The sequence below is a fragment of the Danio rerio genome, chromosome 23 (genome assembly GCF_052040795.2).
Source record: "Danio rerio strain M-AB ecotype USA chromosome 23, GRCz13ab, whole genome shotgun sequence".
Taxonomy (NCBI): Eukaryota; Metazoa; Chordata; class Actinopteri; order Cypriniformes; family Danionidae; genus Danio; species Danio rerio.
The window spans coordinates 15650001-15668009 of record NC_141043.1 but is presented as its reverse complement, the minus strand read 5'-3'; the positions used below and the strand labels follow the sequence as shown (position 1 = coordinate 15668009).

Below are 18009 nucleotides of genomic sequence, written 5' to 3'. Positions count from 1 at the left end.
CAGCACTATAAGTGGATTTGATTGTAAAATCCACGCATTGGGAGCCCATTGAAAGCGCCAAAATGACTGCACCTTACCAACACCCCCGATGAGGAGATAGTCAAGCAAGCGTGACGCACCCACATCATGGGGGGCGCGGTCCTCCAACGTGTCCCTGGCCCTAATTTATCCTACTTCAACAGAAGTTTTACGGATTTATATATATTTTTTGGGAAGTCGTGAGCATCTAGATAATTCTAGGAAAATACGACAGTACGTTGGGAAGCGTGCAATCCCGATAGGGAGGACGCTGCGGAGGCCATCCGTTACCCAAGGGCGATAGATGACAGAATTACATATGGACTAGCCCTAAAAAGGGGGAGTACGCATAGCAAAAGAGTGGTTAGCGGGGAGGGAAGACACGGGTCCGCCCAGGGGGGGGACTTAACCGTGGCGGAATAAGCATATGGGATCGCCTAGTGGGGATCACTCATAGCAGGCACCTTTACCCAAAACGCGGGCTGACCAGCGGGCAGACCTACAACGTAGTGGGCCAGCAAGTGACTCCTCCGCTGAGTCAGTGCTGGGGGCCACGGAGGAATCTGCAGGGCTCACCTGACAGGGAACTTTACTGACAGATAAAAAGGCGCACGTATCTCCGTGTTAGGGAAAATGGCGCAGCAAGCGTGTTTCATCACCCTACCGAATTGTTTCCTCAATCACCAAGGGTTACCTAATACCCTTGAGGAAACCGGCTCCACTCGCAGATTGTAAAACCTTGCAAATGTGTTGGGTGTTACCCAGCCCGCAGCTCTACAGATGTCTGTTAGAGGGGCGCCGCGTGCGCGCGCTCGAGAGGATGCGAAGCTCCGAGTGGAGTGTGCACGCGCTCTCGGGGGACGCGGCTCATCTCGGCTCTGATAGTGAAAGAAAGGCATCCACAATCTAGTGGAAACTTATTTCGGTACGGCACTTCCCTGCTGCCGACCGCTATAACAGACGAAGAGCTGCTCAGATGATCTAAACTCTGAGTGCGGTCCGGATAATACGCAAAACGCGAACTGGACAATAAGAAGGGCTGGGTCTGCCTCCTCCGAGGGCAGCGCTTGCAGGCTCACTACCTCGTATTAAAACGGAGTGGTAGGAACCTTGGGCACATATCGCGGGCGGGGTCTCAGGACGTGAGAGAAGCCAGCCCAATTACAGGCACGAGTCACTGACCGAAAAATGCCTCCGGGTCCCCGACCCTCTAATCGATATCAACGCGACCAGCAGAGCTGTCTTCAGGGACAGAAAAATACTGAGTCGAGGATCGAAGGGATCTGACGCGGCTTGTGTAGCGAGGGCGAGATCCTAAGAGGGCATGAGAGGGGGCGGGGTGGATTAATTCGCTTAACGCCCCTGAGGAACCGGATGATGAGGTTATGCGTTCCCACGGTGCTGCCAGCCACCGCGTTATAAGAGCGGAGATGGCAGCCACGTAACCTTGAGTGTGGAGGGCGACAGCCTGCTCTCCAACTTCTCTCGGCGTAAAGAAAGCACAACGCTGATCTGGCAAATTACGGGGGTCTTCTCAGCGAGAGACACACCATTCAGTGAATAGACTCCACGTCAGGGCATAGGCGCGCTCGGGGAGGGGGCTCTAGCCCGAGTGACGGTATTAGCCACCGCAATCGGAGGTTACCTAAGTCTTCCTCGCGTCTAAAAATCTCTTCAAAGATCGGCGAGGGTGCCAGGTGGTGCCCTGTCCCTGAGAGAGTAGGTGCTCTCTCGAAGGGACTGCCAGGGGAGGGCTATCGCGAGGGAGAGCTCTGACATCCAGGTCCGGTTGAGCCAGAGGGGCGCAACCAGCAACCTGTTCCTCGTCCTCCCTGACCTTGCACAGTAACTGCGCGACTGCTCACTGGGGGAAACGCGTATTTGCGCGTGCCCCGAGGCCAGCTGTAAGCCAGTGCATCCGTGCCGAGAGCACTCGGTCAGGAAAAAAACAACTGGCAATGAGCGATCTCGGGGGAAGCAACAGATCGATCTGGGCTTCCCCGAATCGCGCCCATATCAGCTGAACAGACTCGGGGTGGAGTCTCCATTCTCCAGGACGCAAGGCTGCCGTGAGAGCGCATCGGCTGCACGGTTGAGCTTGCCTGAATATGAATGGCGTGCAGCGATTTCAGCCGCGGATGACTCCAGAGTAGCAGACGGCGGGCGAGCTGAGACATGCGGCGAGAGCGCATACCCCCTATACGGCTGATATACGCCACCGCCGCCGTACTGTCCGTCCTGACCAGCACGTGTTGCCGCTCCAGCACCGGAAAAAAACGGTGGAGAGCGAGGAACACTGCCAACAGCTCCAGGCGATATGCCAATGCAACTGGGTACCTTTCCACAGGTCCGCAGCCGCATGCCCACAACGCACAGCCCCCCAGCCCGTGTTGGAAGTGTCTGCTGAAACGACAACAAGACTGGACGCCTGTTCTAGAGACACCCAGGCCTGTAGGAACGAGGGGTCGCTCCAAGGGCTGAGGGCGCGGCGACACAGCGCAGTAACAGAGACTCGGTGTGCGCGCGCGTGCCATGCGCGTCTGGGGACTCGATCGTGAAGCCAGTGCTGAAGTGGTCTCATATTGAATAATCCGAGCGGCATGAAGCGGCTGCGGATGCCATATGCCCCAGGAGCCTCTGAAATAGTTTCAGTGGGACCACTATTTTACTGTCGAGCTCTCTCAGACAGTACAGCATCAGCTGAGCGCGCTCTCCGGAGAGGCGCGCTGCCATGGTGACCGAGTCCAGCTCCAGCCCGAGAGAAGAGATCCTCTGCACGGGGGCGAGTTTGCTCTTTTCTCGGTTGACCTGAAACCCCCACAGGTGGAAGTGCCAGAGCACTTTGTCTCTGTGCATAATCAACTGCTCCGAGAGAGGGCAAAAATCAGCCAGTCGTAAAGAAATTGAGTATGCAGATGCCCGCGAGCCGAAGGGGCGCTGAGGCACCCTCCGCGGGCTTGGTGAGGACCCGCGGAGACAGAGAGAGCCCGAAGGGGAGGGCTTTGTATTGCCAAGCTCGACCTTCAAACGCAAACCGCAGAAACTGTCGGTGGCGAGGAAGAGTGGAGACATGGAAATACGCGTCCATCAGGTCTAATGCTGCAGACCAACCCAGAGGACGAACGCACCGGAGGATGCGCTTCTGCGTGAGCATTCTGAACGGCCGCTTGTGCAGGCAGCGGTTCAAAACGCGCAGATCTAGGATTGGCCATGACCCACCGCTCTTTTTGGGCACGATGAAGCGTGGGCTGTAAAACCCGCTCTCCATCTCGGCTGGAGGGAGCGGCTCGATTGCATCCTTCGCCAGGAGGACAGCAATCTCCTCTCGCAAGACAGGGGCGGACAGGGGGCTGACCCTGGTGAATACACACCCGTGACTTGGGGGGCCGTTTCGCGAACTGAATCGCATAGCCGAGTCTGATTGTGCGTATGAGCCACCGCAAAGAGCTGGCCCGCGCTAACCAGGCAGGCAGAGCTCTCGCTAATGGACTCATCGCTACAATCGCTGACGTACCAGCAGTGGGGCAGCGCAGAGTGGGTGTGCTGATCCGGGAAGCTCGTGGGTCCCACGGAAAAGCTGGAGGTGAGATATTTGCTCTCACTCCAAACCCGAGCTCCGGAGGGGAGGCTCGAGGGGTGGGAGAAAGGAGACCGTCCTCCCAGCGCTCGTGAGCCACTGGCGAAACGCACCGAATCTGCAAGCTAGAAAGCATAGCGTCCCAGACTGGCAGATTTCGGGCTGTCACATCTGGGGAAGTGAAAAGTGCCCTTTCATAATGTTTTCATGGCAGTAAAAAGTGCCGTTGGAAATGGGGCCCCGCCCTCCAGCGGGGAAAGAGCAAGTTCCCTCTTCTCCAGATGGCCTGTCATAACTTCGCGCTTCGCGGTCCGTTGCCAGACTTAGCGGCGTTCTGGGCAGGGGGGCTGCCTGCTTCCGAGGTGCCCGACGCGCTCGCTTCGCCGGAGGCGTGTGCGGGGGCGGAGCAGCTCTCGTAGGCGGGCGCCTTCGGCGAGGAGCAGGTATGAATGGCACGGCGGGCGGAGCGGGCTACGGACCGTCGATAAGACATCACCCACCAACTGCTCTCTCACCGCCTTGAATTCCTGGGTGAATTCACAGACAGTGTCGCCGAACCTGGCTGGGGATATGGGGAAGTCAAGAAAGCGGACTTTGTCGACTTTGCGCATATCAGCCAGGGGTGGCGCTCCTGGACCATTAATGTGGACATCGTCCTCCCCAACGCACACGCAGCGGACTCAGTAGTCCGAAGAGCTAAGTCGGCGGCGGTGCGAAGCTCGTAAGCCTGGGTTGGACCCACCCTCGTGCAGCTCGGCCAGCGCCTGCGCTTGGTAGCGCTGGTAGGTGGCTATCGCATGCAAGGCGGAAGCAGCCTGGCCCGCAGCTATGTAAGCTCTAGCTCCGAGGGAGGTAGATAACTTACAGGCTTTGGATGGGAGACGAGGCGGACCCCGCCAAGAAGAGGCGCCGCGCGGATTTACCGCCATCGCGCACTCAACCTGAGGAATCGCCACATACCCCCTGGCTGTTTCACCGTCAAGAGTGGTTAGGGTGGAGGAACACGCAGCACGAGCAGAAAAAAGTGCCTTACAAGACCGCGTGAGCCTACTGTGCACCTCCGGGAAGAAGGGAACGCCCCTCTAGTCGGTCCGGCCGCGGAGCTGGGGGATAAACCATCTCCAACCCACGGCCGAAGCAGCCCGGGAAAGCACGGCTAACATGTCCGTTTCAGGATCCGTAGTGACAGCGCTCACCAGCCCGAAGGGAGCGAGCGGGTCTGGATCATCATCGGACAATGAAAGCCCACCCTCCGATGCCGCGGTGGACATCTGGTCTCCGGTGTCATCGGGCGTAAGGGCTACCATCTGTTAGACGGATCGCTTCCCCCGCCCGAAGCTTGGATGGAGCGCTTAGAGGAGCGGGAGGTCCACGGGCCCGTGGGCGACGGATTATCTCTCGCTGAAACCCTCAGATTTGCCCGAGTGCCCGCTGCAGAGCAGGGGACAACTGGGGTGGTTCGCCCTTTTGCAAAGGCTAACCGCGATCTTGCGCAACAGTCATGGCATCGCAATGACGACATGAACTGCCCGCGAGCAGCGCATTAACATGCTGGACCCCCAGACATGTAACGCAGTGCCCGCGCCCATCATCCGAGGACAGGAAACCACCGCATCCAGAAACGCACAGTCGGAGCGCCGTCCTGATAAGGACGTGCTGCACGACTGTGTTGCTCTTTCTGTGAAGTTTGCAACTTTATACGCACCGCTCTGGAGGACCGGACCCAAAGAACGCCAGGCAAGGGAGAAACCCAGCTCGACCGTCTGCCACTGCGTGTACACACTCTGGACCGGGAGAATGCTCTCGTTCGCTCAGAATCGCTGGTCACAGCAGGAGGAACCCTCATCGACTCGATCAGAAAGTCTCTGAAGCGAAAAGGATAGCGTCTGCTGGCGCCAGGTGAGCTTATATACTCAGTTGATTGCTTATGCCGCTCACCTGCGCAGGCTTGCGCTGCCAATTCATTCTTAATTGGCCCGTTCAATACTCTTTCAGACGAGTAGCTTCTGAACCGAAGCTCCCAATGCGTGGATTTTACAATCAAATCCACTTATAGTGCTGAAGTTCCCCCCGAAGGGGAACTGAAAATTGTCACATTAAGCTCTCACCGGAAGTTTATCATTGGCTTTAAAACTCTATCTGTGCATAGAACCCATTGCTAGTTATTTTCAAGATGCTTGTTAAATTTAAACATTGAAAATGGCTGGTTTAAAATAAAAATACTACGTTGAGAAAAACTTTTAATCTAAATTTCAAATGCTTTATTTATTTATTTATTTATTTATTTTTGGAATTGAATAAAATAAGACAGGTTAAAACCAGAAACCATATTTTTAGTCCAATATAAACAAATGTACTTTGAATGAAAGATTCAGTAGTTTTAGGAACAGGAGTTCACAATTTCTTTATCTAGCTGAGATTCAGCATCAAAGAATCTGTCAAAGCATGTTTTTTTAGTTGTTTGCTTTTCTTTTGGATCTCCATTACTGGACTGTTTCAATAACACAAGTATGAAAAGGGTTTCTGGCCTCATAAGTGTTTGAGAAGCAAATGTAACAAAAATGTTATTTACACTAAGCACAAATAGCAGTAAGTACTACTTACACCAAGTATAAATAATGTCAGATAGGATTTAACGGAGTATGCAAACAGTAACTGCAAGTATCCTTGAAAAAAGATTATTTATTTATTTATATATTATTTAGCGTATCCACAGATAACTCACAACAAAAATACAGAGTCAAAATGACTTCCAATGCAACAGAATTAACACATTAGAAGCACATCACAATAAATAGATTTCTCAATAGAGGTTTTTGTTTTGAAATGAACATTTAGTCAGCTTTGTACGAGTTACACGAGAACCAATGATAAATTCGACCCAAACTGTGATGTACCTTTTTTTTTTTGACATTTACAGTTCAGTTAGGTAAATAAAAATTGTACAGCCTTTCCGAAAGAATTTGATGTCTTTAAACTTTATTGCACATCCATGAACCTTAAATGAGAAGATTCACGAAATTGTAAGAATTTGTGTTTAAAGCAGCCCAACACAATAGGAACAGTTGCACACAGTCACACACTTAACCCTAATATTAGCTTATAGGCAAGGCCAGACAAAATCTGTGGACATTTTTTGCTATTTCTTAATACCAATGGGTTTTGAGAGTATTTAGTAACTAAAAACATATTTTAAACTTAAACTTTTATTAAAGGAAGGGGTGGGCAACATTTTTTCTATCAAGGGCATTTACATTTTTGTAACATTGTTTAAGGGCCACAATAAATTATTCAACATACTGTATGTATATATATATATATATATATATATATATATATATATATATATATATATATATATATATATATATATATAAAGATTAATATATAATAAACTACAAACTATATTGAGCATAAAGTGTATAAACATTTGCATATTGTTCAGTATTATTAGTAAAATTAATAAGAAAACTGAATGATTATATATTTACACAAATCTACATGTGCAGATTGACCATTTTAATAGCAGAAAAAACTAAATCAGCTAGCTCTTTGCAACTCACAGTGTAGTGAAGAGGACTCTATACTGCTCAGTGAGCGCCATCTTTCGGATGAGACGTTAAACCGTGGTTATGACTTTCTGGTTGTTAAAAATCCCAGGATGTCCTTCGTAAAAGAATAGGGGTTAAACCCAGCATCCTGGCCAAATTTGTCCAACTGGCCTCTGTCCTTCATGGCCTCCTAACCATCCCTATCATAATTGGTTACATCGCTCATGGCTTCATTCATGTCTCCTCTCCACCAATCAGCTGGTGTATGGTGTGTGTGGTCTGGCGCATTATTGCTGCCATCGCTTTATCCAGGTGCTACATACTGGTGGTGGATGAGGAGATTCCTCTCAAAAATGTATAAAGTTATTAATATTTGAAGTTTGATGACTTTTTTTGAAAAATGACCCCAACTTTAGATAAAATTAACCATTTTCTATTTTCATGAAGGCTGTACACATACAGGGTAACAATTGTCTTAGGGGTCAGTTTTAACCTGCCAGTTATAAAACCATATTTTACACCACAAAAACTCAAACATGGCTCACACATGGACACTACAACACACACACCATGCTTTAATCTGCTGGTTTAACTTTTATGAGTATTGACTTGCTAAAACATTTTACACCTACATAGGTACATTTAGCTTTACAAAATATAAACCTTTACTTTAGGTAAAAATGAGTGGAGTCCACTCAATAAATATTGATGAACTACAGCGCAGTGATAAGGGAAAACCGACACATTCACAGAGTTTGTGTTGAAGATGAGTTTTTTTCTTCATGCAAAGTACATTTAAGAATGCTAGGTAAATTAAGGTTAGGCTGAATATACAGGATCCTAAGACCAAATGATGGTTAATTTGAGTCTGAATCCTTTTGTGTTTCTGCAGTACTCTGGTCATGCTGGGAATTTACATCAGTATCTTCATCATTCTTGCCAACATCCTCTTTATCTGTGCCATTTACTCCTGTGTGAAGGTAAAAGCTCTTGTAATGCTGTTCCTCATTGTGTTACAATAGTTTGCTTTTATTCAAATTGACCTGTATGTATCTGTCTCACAGCTCTTCCCCGCTGCCATGCAAACTGTGTCCAAGAAGATTGTTCAGTCTCGCACCAACAGCACACTGGTGGGAGTTTTCACCATCATCCTCGTCTTCATCTCTGCCTTTGTCAATATGGTACGCAGGCTGCCAAATCACTTCTCACACAGCAGTAGTGTTTCTAACACTTCGCCTAACAATCTTATTTCTTCCGTATGATCACAAATGTTACTTCAAAGGACAGTTCTGTCATTGTTTACTCACCCTTGTGTCGTTCCAAACAAGTATGATTTGGAATGTCTTTCATCTACAGAACACAGAATTTGGTCAAACGTCCAAAGGGATGTTTTTAAATGCAATAATAAGTGGTAACGTACAACCTAGAGGCTGCTTGTGCAAAATAAACCCTGACAGGATAATGTTACTTTGTTATAGCTACAGCTGGATGTACATTATGTCTCTTAGGCCCCGTTTACACTGCCAGTTAAATGTGACTCGATTTCGGGTGACACAGATTGGATCTTTTTTTTGACCGTGTATACACGAAAAAAAGCGCATGCCTTCAGATATTCAAAGATCAGTTTCAGGCCTCCTTCATATGTGGAAATAAATCAGATATAAATCAGATACTGTATGTGACAATCATGTAACCAGGCAGATCAGATTTATCGAGGCATTCATTTACTTTGTCATTAAACTTGCGACAATGTGGTACTTCACACTGCAAAAGATGAGATGTCAATCTCATAGAAAGATAAAGAAAAAGTTGCACATTGGAATGAAAAAGCTTGTTCTGTGTGAATCGCTCCTAAATGTGTTTTTTTGTGTTGCAGTTTTCCTGTGATACGCAGAAGCTGGTGGACTGTGTGGCAAAGCAGTTGAACTGGTCTTCAGAGATGGTGACTCCTTGTATCATTCACAATATGTCTCGATCTGTAGCCGATGGCCTGAGTATTTGTCCCAACAACACTCCTTCCTGCCCTTTTCCTGAGGTAAAGCCACTATAATTTGTGGGGAAATTTCGCTACAGGGGAATTTATTTAACATTTTGTAAACTTTATGAGTGCTAAGGATCCCAGCGGGCACCAAATCAAGCATGATGTCAAAAAACAGATGAAGAATGCTAATCGATTTGACATGTAATTGACATCTACACATTGATGCCGTTTTGACCACCAAAATGAAGAGACAAGAAGTATTATAATATAAGAAAGTTTAATTCATCTGAAAGCTTTAAATACAAATTTATATGGATTTTGTATAACTACAATGCATGTAAACTACCTTGCTTTCAAAGTAACATCAAATTAACAATGTTGTCATCAAAAAACATGTCAAAATTAGCTGTAGGACTGTAATCGATTTTTTTAATCTGTTTTTGATGCCAGATGTCAATTTTATTTCATTTTCACGAAGTGATTCAATTAATATTAAATCAATGTAAACATTTTTGACATGTTTTTTATGTAGTTTTGACATCAAGGGGACACAAGGCGTGTTTGGTATTTTCAGACCAGTGCAACAGTAATTTTCATGTTTTGCACCACGTTGTTTAATTAGCAAATCTATTTGCGCCACTTTGTGGACTCAGAGATTATACGGGTGCTGGAAATTTTGGAAAAATGCTTGATTTTTAATATAGTGTTTTCAAGGTTAGACAAGTGCTTGGATTTTGGACAAAGTGCTTAAACCTGCTTGAATTTGAAATTGCAGGGCTTGAAATTGTGACTGCTTTGGTTGCATATGCACCTGAATTTTATGTGAGCTCAAAATATATTTAGGAGCATTTGTGTGATTGCATAAACTGTTGCAGTGCGACCAATTTTTTTTGCAAAATGTTCACCGTATGCATGTATTTATGGAGCTAATAATATGCCAAAACAATCTAAATTTGAATTATGTTCATTTAAATTAACAATTGTAAGTTAAAAATAGATTATTATATGCAATTTAAAAAATGTTTTGAATTTTAAATTCTTTAACTTGAATCCTACTATGGAACAAAATCAATGCCAAAAGTCTTGAATTAAAAAGCTTGTTGAATATCACAAACTGAAAAAAATAATACACCGTATTAACAAGTTCTTGCATTTCAATGACTTGAATTCCAGGGTTTGTATTTTTAGGTCCTGAAATTTAACATATCTGTTTATTTAAGCTGTGAATATTTCAACGAAAAATATTTCAAACACGTTTTCATACTTAAAAATTCAATAATTCACATTCAATTTTCAGATTACACTTACAAAAAATTCAATACCCTTTAAAAATACGATGTATAATATTCAAAAGGTCATTTTCAGTTCATTTTATTTCAGTTCAAATATTCGTTTCCATAAATTCAGTGGATCAAATTCGACTGTTAAAATTCAACATTACATCCGGGAACTGCAGGAGAAGCAATAGATTGCAGATTGAAGATCGCCAGCTGCTCTAGCTTTCACCAGCAGGTGGAGATGGAATAATGTAAGATTTTTAACCCAGTAAACAGGCGAGAAAAAGGCTATTAAAGGCACAAAAGTAGCATTTAATATTAATATCAATGCCTTGGACATTATAAATGATAAAAAGTATGAGTAAAATGAGTAAATGAGGGTTTAGTCATCTATATTTGCCCTTATGTAACGGAAGCCAGCTGGTGATCGCGTAAATCTCAGTCCTCGGATCCAGCGACAGACGTTGTTCTGCAGTCTTTAGCATCCTCGGAGCTTGTCTCCCATGCCGGCTTGCTCCCTGCACGGACCGGTGCGGTTACATGCACATAAACCGTCTTTTGATGAATATGATGTTACACATTGTCTATCTTTATTGACTCTTTCTTTCATAGACGCGAAGTATTACATTGACAGCTAAAGAATATAAACGTAAGAGAAACAGGAGAGGAAATATAATAATAATAATAATACAAAATAGATAAACATTAACAGGGCTAAGAACAATTACGAACAAAGATATTCAAAAGCAGAGAGATTTTATGAGAATGTCACACAAAACAGTTTACTTGGAACTGTTAAACAGAGTTCAGGTATGATTTAAGGTTGGTTATGGATGGGGCGTGTAATTTAAAATAATTTAACATAACGTGTGAATGCATTAAATGAGCGTCTTCAGTTATTATTTAAACGCAGCTATGTCAGGATTGGGATAGGTTATATAATTTTATTATTGAAATTATGATTGTTAATATTAATATTTTATGACATGTATTTGGGCTATTGCACTTAAATAAGTCATCCGTGATTCTAAATTAATATTTCTATTCATCCTTTTTATCACTCTGCCTGTCTTTCTCTTCTTTTTTCTAATTTTTGGGGTTCTGCCACAGTTAAACGTTTGCAAAATGTCTTAGTTTGTCCAGATTATTGTTTTATTGTTATGTAGCCTATAGGCGAGAAAAAGGTATTAACGCAAAAAACGCATAAAATGAGTCGCCTGTGGTTTGATAATAGGCAGTTATAACTGACTTTAATTTGTTTTCAGTATTAAATGAGAAAAACCGTTATGTACAGCAACACACGCCATTACATATATATATAAATATATATATATATATATATATATATATATATATATATATATATATATATATATATATATATATATATATATATATATATATATATATATATATATAATTGCTTTAATGAAAACAAGTTTAGATATGTCCACCTGTTTTGGAGACATATGCATCACCATATGGGGCATAAGAATGAAGGACGTGTGTTTGGATATAACTGTTTTTTGACCACACTTCATTTATTCATTTATTCATTTGCTGTAAATTAGAACTGAATTTAGAAATTGTTTTGAAACAAATCTTTGCACTTAACAAATGAAATTAAATATATAGGCTAATGGATGTCTTCAGTGGAGTGAGTTTCCACCATACCCTTACTCCACGAAAGTCAAGTAGTAAAGAGTTAAAGTAAAGAGAAAGTAAAGAGAGCGAATAGAGGAGGCTCGTTCTTTGCCCTTGCACTGCAGATGGTCTGTTTAACTGTTTTTTTTGCTAGTAATGCATTCAGTTTTTTCTCTTACAATGTCTGCCATGTAAATAGCAAATGCCCCATGACGTGATGTAAATGACTCTTAAAGGAAATGGGAGATGAGACTCAAAATACACCCATAACTCATTAAGAGAACAAGCACAACCCTGTTAGACCATGCATCCTTAAAATAGCAAAAATGGGTTCGAACATGGCCTTAATGCTTTTGCACCATGTGCTTTAAACTTTGCACCTACATCATTAAAATAGAGCCCAAGGTGGCCGCTGGGATAATTATTAATAGAGAAAAGATGCTGACAGAATCTTGGAATTTTGGATTAATAAATCATAAGTAGTGTTGTGCAGCTAATCAAATCACTATTTAAACATGGAATGCATGCATTATTTATGTTTTAAGCATATGTTTGAATAATTGCTGCAGTTTTGTTCACTACAAATATTCTAAAGGAACTGTGACACTTGTGATTTTGTCACGTGACCTTTATTGCTTTAAAAGTCGCTATAAAAGATTTTACTATTTTATTTGAGAAAAACTATTGTCATATCATGTAAACACCGAGACTCAAGTGCCTTTGTAACAAGCTGTCAAAATAAAAGATTGGTGTGACTTGAAAAAATTATATTTAAAGAAATATATTTTTGTTGCACACAATGAAGTCTAATCTGTTAAATAATAATAGATTAGTAATAAAAGTAATACAATTCATAAACTCGATTTAAGGAATGATTTTACATATTTGTGCCCCAAAAAGTGAAATCGTAAAACTATAAATTCAATTGGAAATGTGTATAGAAGTTACAATTCCTTACTTAGTATGCAATGTTGTGATTCTCCTTGTAGCCCGTAATGTTTACCTTTTATTTGTCCAAAATAAAAGTTTGAAAAATAAAAAAAAAAACATCTAAAAAAAGCTAAAAGTTACTTAATATATCTGTGTGTAATGGTATAGTTAATATGTATATATAAAAACACACATGCGTGCATAAATTGAAGTGAATGTTTGTTTTTATGTAGACAGAAAATATATATTTATATAATAAAAATGATATATAAGCTTAAAAATATATAAACATATGTTTGTTTTGTATAATTTATATGTATATGTGTGTGTAATTTAAATATACAATAAATAAAATACACACACATACATTATGTGAAAGTAAACTTGAATTTTGAATGCAATTAATCATGAAATTGTTATTTTTTTTAATCCCAAGTGGAAAAAAATAAATAGGAAAGTAATATACTCAATAGTAGTTGCATTACTGGTTGAACACATTACTGAAATACTCCAGCAGGATATTAACATACTGTCTTCTGTCTGTTTTCCAGTATTTCAGCTACAGTGTGCTGCTGACGCTGCTGGCCTGCTCAGTGTTTCTGCAGATCAGTAGTATAGGGAAGCTGGCTTTAATGCTGCTCATCCAGCTCACCTTCCTGCTGCTTGTGGAGTGGCCAGAGGTGGCGCTGTTCGACAACGCAGACCTCTTCGTCACTGCCAATGCCCTGTGAGTAACACTGCGAACCACTAGAGGGCAACAAAAGCCTTCACGTGTCATAACATTAGTGAAAATAGTTTTAAATATTTTTTTAAATAGGTAAAAAAATACTCCTAAATACTTAAACGAGTACAAGATGAGATATGCTATTCTGGTTTTTGAACATACTTTAATTTATTTTATGTAAGATTGTGGAATTAACAGTGATACTTAAATAGAGTCTTTTAATATGTCATCAAATGATTCCTCTTCTGAATATGAACTCGAGGTCAAGCTGACAAGATTTTTATTAAGTAACTGTATGAGTTAATTACATTTTTAAACAGTGGCGGCTGGTGCTAAAAAAAATGTGGGGGGGCGCAAACACCAGAACTGACCTAACGGTTGGTAATGCAACAGTGTAAAAGCCATTTATCAGGTGATGTATGAAAAAACAAAAATATGACTAAAGCATACAACAAATGCTTCATAAATCAGAAAATTTTATTTCAATTTAGGTTTATTATCAGTAATGAAGTAATCAATAAACACACGCACAGACACACATAGATGTTGCCTAATCACTGGCCAGTAGCACTACTTGAAAATAAATTTTGCTCTCCTTTCTTTCTGGCTTGCAAATTTCTCAATGACCTTTTGGTTGAAGTCAGTCATCTCAGTCACTAGTCTCTTCTCTATTGACAGCATGGCCAATGCATTCAGCCTCTCTTGGGTCATGCTATTTCTCAGAAAAGTTTTTATTCTTTTCAAAGTTGAGAAGCACCTCTCAGCTTCTGCTGTGGTCATAGGCGTAGTTACCAGAATCTTTAGGAGAGTTACAGTCTCTGAAAAGACTTCCTCAAGATTGTTCTCCATAAACAGCTGGAGTAGGTCCAAAGCACCACAACAGGCTCTGAACTCATCCTTGGAGTAGATGAGACTGAGCTCTGTCTTTAGCTTACTTCCATCGAGCACAGGATAGGCTTTCAGAGTCCTGCTAAGTGCATCTTCTGGAAAAGCTACTGTATACTGCTCAAACCTGTCTGCCTGCAGAAATGTGGCACTAACGAGGTGGTCTGTGAAGGAGAACCGCTCCAGTGTGTGTGTGAGTATGGTATCACAGACCTAAAGGATAAAGACAAAAATGATGTAATTATGTGTCAATTTCAACTGCTACATTAAAATAACCAGGTTGAGTTATAAAGGCAGACCAGTTGTAGTGGTTAAATTCATACTTTCTCAAAACCTCATAAACACATTCATTCTTAGTAAACATGTCAAGCTCCACTAGAAGAAACTGAAGAATAACAAATCATTTTAGATAATAGTTTAAAGAGTATATACGTTTAAGTATATACGTTTTATATACGTTATCACCTAGTCATAAAAATGCATTTACATTTATCATAGTTTTATACAGCCCACTATTCCCAGCTTATAAATCAACAACACTTAGATTCAAAATTCTTATCAACTATTTTTATATAATGCTTCTATAATGAGACACTTAAAGACTCCTATTTGAAAAAGACCTGGTCATTGTATCATATAAACAAGCCAGTGTGCTTGCAACAAATTAAACTGTATTGTTTCATTTACTATCTCTGGGTAAATGTTTTGGTGACTACAATATTATTACTCCTCAAATTATTATTGAGCAGTTCCAGCATTATGGATGTGGCATTTGCAGTAAAAACTCAAAACATAAATTCACAGAGAAAGTATGTTAACATTATATTGAAATATCTGTTTATATTTTCCAAAACTACTGACCACATAGCTATAAGATCAGCTTAATATCAATCTGTAAACATGTTTTGTACTTTAAATGAGGAAAATAAACAAAGGAGTTATGGATGTAACTAAAAAAAAGTCTGTGAGTTTGCAGTATACAACAGGCCTAGTAGAAATTCTGTCTGTTAAACTGCAAAACCCCCCAAAATAATGCTAAGCAGGAGGTTAAGAGTTTTTTTTCTTCTATAAAACAAACATGATTGATTTTATTTGATAATTTTTCATTTATGAGGAAAAAGCTTAGTTATGAATTTGACACCTCTGTATTATGGGTGTGACGGATGTGAAATTGCCTTTCATGTGACTTGGGTAAATAAATAAAAAAAATTAAAAACATTGACAGAGACATTTGAGTATGTCTAAAGTACTGTAAAATACTTGCTTACACACACACACAAAAAAAACACAGAAACAGTTTCGGTATTTTGTTGAGAACTTAATTTTTTTCATGAAAAGGTTAACATTTGCAGGGAATTGCTCTATTATTATTTTTATCTTAAAATCAATGAAAAGGATATTTACAAGTTCCAATAGAAGGTAATTAAACAATACAGTTTAGCTTGTTTGTAATGACTTATTTTGATTAAAATAAAAACTCACTTCTGCTGCTATCTGTTCATGAACCTCTGGACTGAGGGACCGCCGCCTCTTCTGTTGAAAACCACCTTCACTGCATTGGTCAACCAGGGAAAGGAGAGAATGTCTGTAAAGGAATAAGAAAGTGTATGAATAATAATAGTAATATTAGTAATAATCATAATAAATCCAAAACAAAAAAACAGCAACCACCTGATCTTCTGTATGTCCTGCTGGAATTGCTGGATGCTCCCCCTGATGTGGACTGAATCGATGTCCTTCTTCTGGAGTTTGGCATAGAGGATGTCCACATGTGGCATGATGTTGTGGAAAAGTCGCAAGAAAAAATTAAAATCCTGATTCTCCAGCAGCATGGCAAAGGCTCCTGCCTCTCTGACAGCAACAGGGTCAAAGTCCCCCGAGTCTCGAATAGTTTGAAAACAGCGCATGAGGTCCTCTCTGTGCTCAAACACTATTGATGGCACGGCTGTGGAAATTCCACCTAACATTGCTTGATGTTGGTAGTCTATGGGGCCACTACTTTATCAAGGACGTCTGAGCGTTTGGGTGATCTTAAAAAAAAGCTGGAAAATCCTCCAAGGTCAGAAAAAAAAATTCTCACTTTGGAAATGTTAGAAGTGGCCTGTTGCATTATTAGGTTGAGTTGATGTGCATAGCAGTGGATGTAATGGGCATTTGGGTACACATCTTGGATTTTTTTTTGAACACCTGCCGTGGCACCCCTCATCACGCTGGCTCCATCATACGCTTGCGAGATGAGTTTATTCTTTTGATCCCCAGGAAGGATGACAGAAAGACGTTCTTTAAGTACTGTGGAGATGGAATCAGCTGTACTTGAACGCAGAGGAATAAACTCAAAAAATCTCTCCTGTACGTTGTTTTTTGAGTCAATGTACCGCAACACAAGCACAAGTTGACACTGTGTGGAAATATCGGTGGTCTCGTCGGCCTGGATTGAGAGAAATTTGCTGCTCTGTGCCTCTTCAATTATGTTTTCCCTCACAACAGACAACATACAGTCCAACAGCTCGTTCTGCACGTTTTTTGAAGTTCCCTTAAACACAGTGGCATTGTCGAGGTGCTCTTTTAAAACTCCGTCAAGGGAAGCAACAAAATCGACCAGGCCATGGAAGATACCGGGGTTATCCGAGCTCTCGCTCTCATCATGGCCACGCAAAGCCAGCTCAAACGCACCACAAAATTTGACACAGTCTATTATTCTAGACAGGATGTGTCTATTTTTCCTAACCTCTTCATTGTGGCTTCTAATGCCAATCCTGTAGCCCTCATCTAGCTGTTGGAAAATGCTAAGCTTCCCAAAAAACTGGAGCCTCATAGCATTGTCAAGATGGCTTCGGCTACTTTCATGACGCTTGCACTTTTCAGAAAGGTGTTTTAAATCGCGAACCCCTGTTGTTGTCCACAACGTTTCGGTGCCAGGACTTTGAAACAGCAAACACGGGAAACAGTAAAAGGCATGACTTACATCACAACCTGCCAGCCAGCTCCGTTTGTCATAACAAGTGCTGGAAAAGCCCCGAGTGTATGCGCGCCCACGATCACTTGACTGCTGTTGAATTTGCAAGGAAGGTCGATCTGGTCCAAGCTCCTTGATTCTTTTTTTTTCTTCATCCAAACGCCTTGTGAATGGATATCTTTGCAAAGATACAGCGGAATTTTCCTTCATTTCGAGAAATTGCACTTGCTTCCACTATGATTAATAGTCGTCAGTTAACTGAGGAGCTGCTTGCTAAGTGAAAGGTCCAAGTGGGAATGGTCCAATCACATAAGGTCAACCATATAAAAACAAATATGATTCGTTCTGACAACATAAATGGGCGGGTTCGGGGCGCAGAGTGCTGCGCCCCAAGGACAATTTAAAACGGGCCAATTAGAGCTTTTTGTCATATCACATGTATTGCAAAAGTTTGTGTATCTACATA

The 18009-nt window shown here is 41.9% G+C and overlaps 2 protein-coding genes across 3 annotated transcripts in view; one reads left to right on the top strand and one right to left on the bottom strand.

Annotated features, from left to right (window-relative positions):
* The window catches only part of adcy6a (adenylate cyclase 6a), a 137835-nt gene that overhangs the window by 101568 nt on the left and 18258 nt on the right, over positions 1–18009 (top strand). For both annotated transcript variants that reach the window (XM_087306681.1, XM_087306682.1), the window contains 4 exons: positions 8039–8126; positions 8211–8327; positions 9023–9181; positions 13530–13705. In XM_087306681.1, the coding sequence (XP_087162807.1) occupies positions 8039–8126; positions 8211–8327; positions 9023–9181; positions 13530–13705 (540 nt within the window). The remainder of the gene's footprint in view (positions 1–8038; positions 8127–8210; positions 8328–9022; positions 9182–13529; positions 13706–18009) is intronic.
* Positions 14164–18009, bottom strand: part of LOC110438316 (uncharacterized) — a 4416-nt gene continuing 570 nt past the window's right edge. Inside the window, exons 1-3 of the mRNA XM_087306757.1 lie at positions 16259–18009; positions 16070–16172; positions 14164–14800 (exon numbers count right to left, since the gene is read on the bottom strand). The exon at positions 16259–18009 is cut by the window's right edge and continues 570 nt beyond it. Of these exons, the coding sequence (XP_087162883.1) occupies positions 14273–14800; positions 16070–16172; positions 16259–16554 (927 nt within the window). The 5' untranslated portion in view covers positions 16555–18009 and the 3' untranslated portion in view covers positions 14164–14272. The remainder of the gene's footprint in view (positions 14801–16069; positions 16173–16258) is intronic.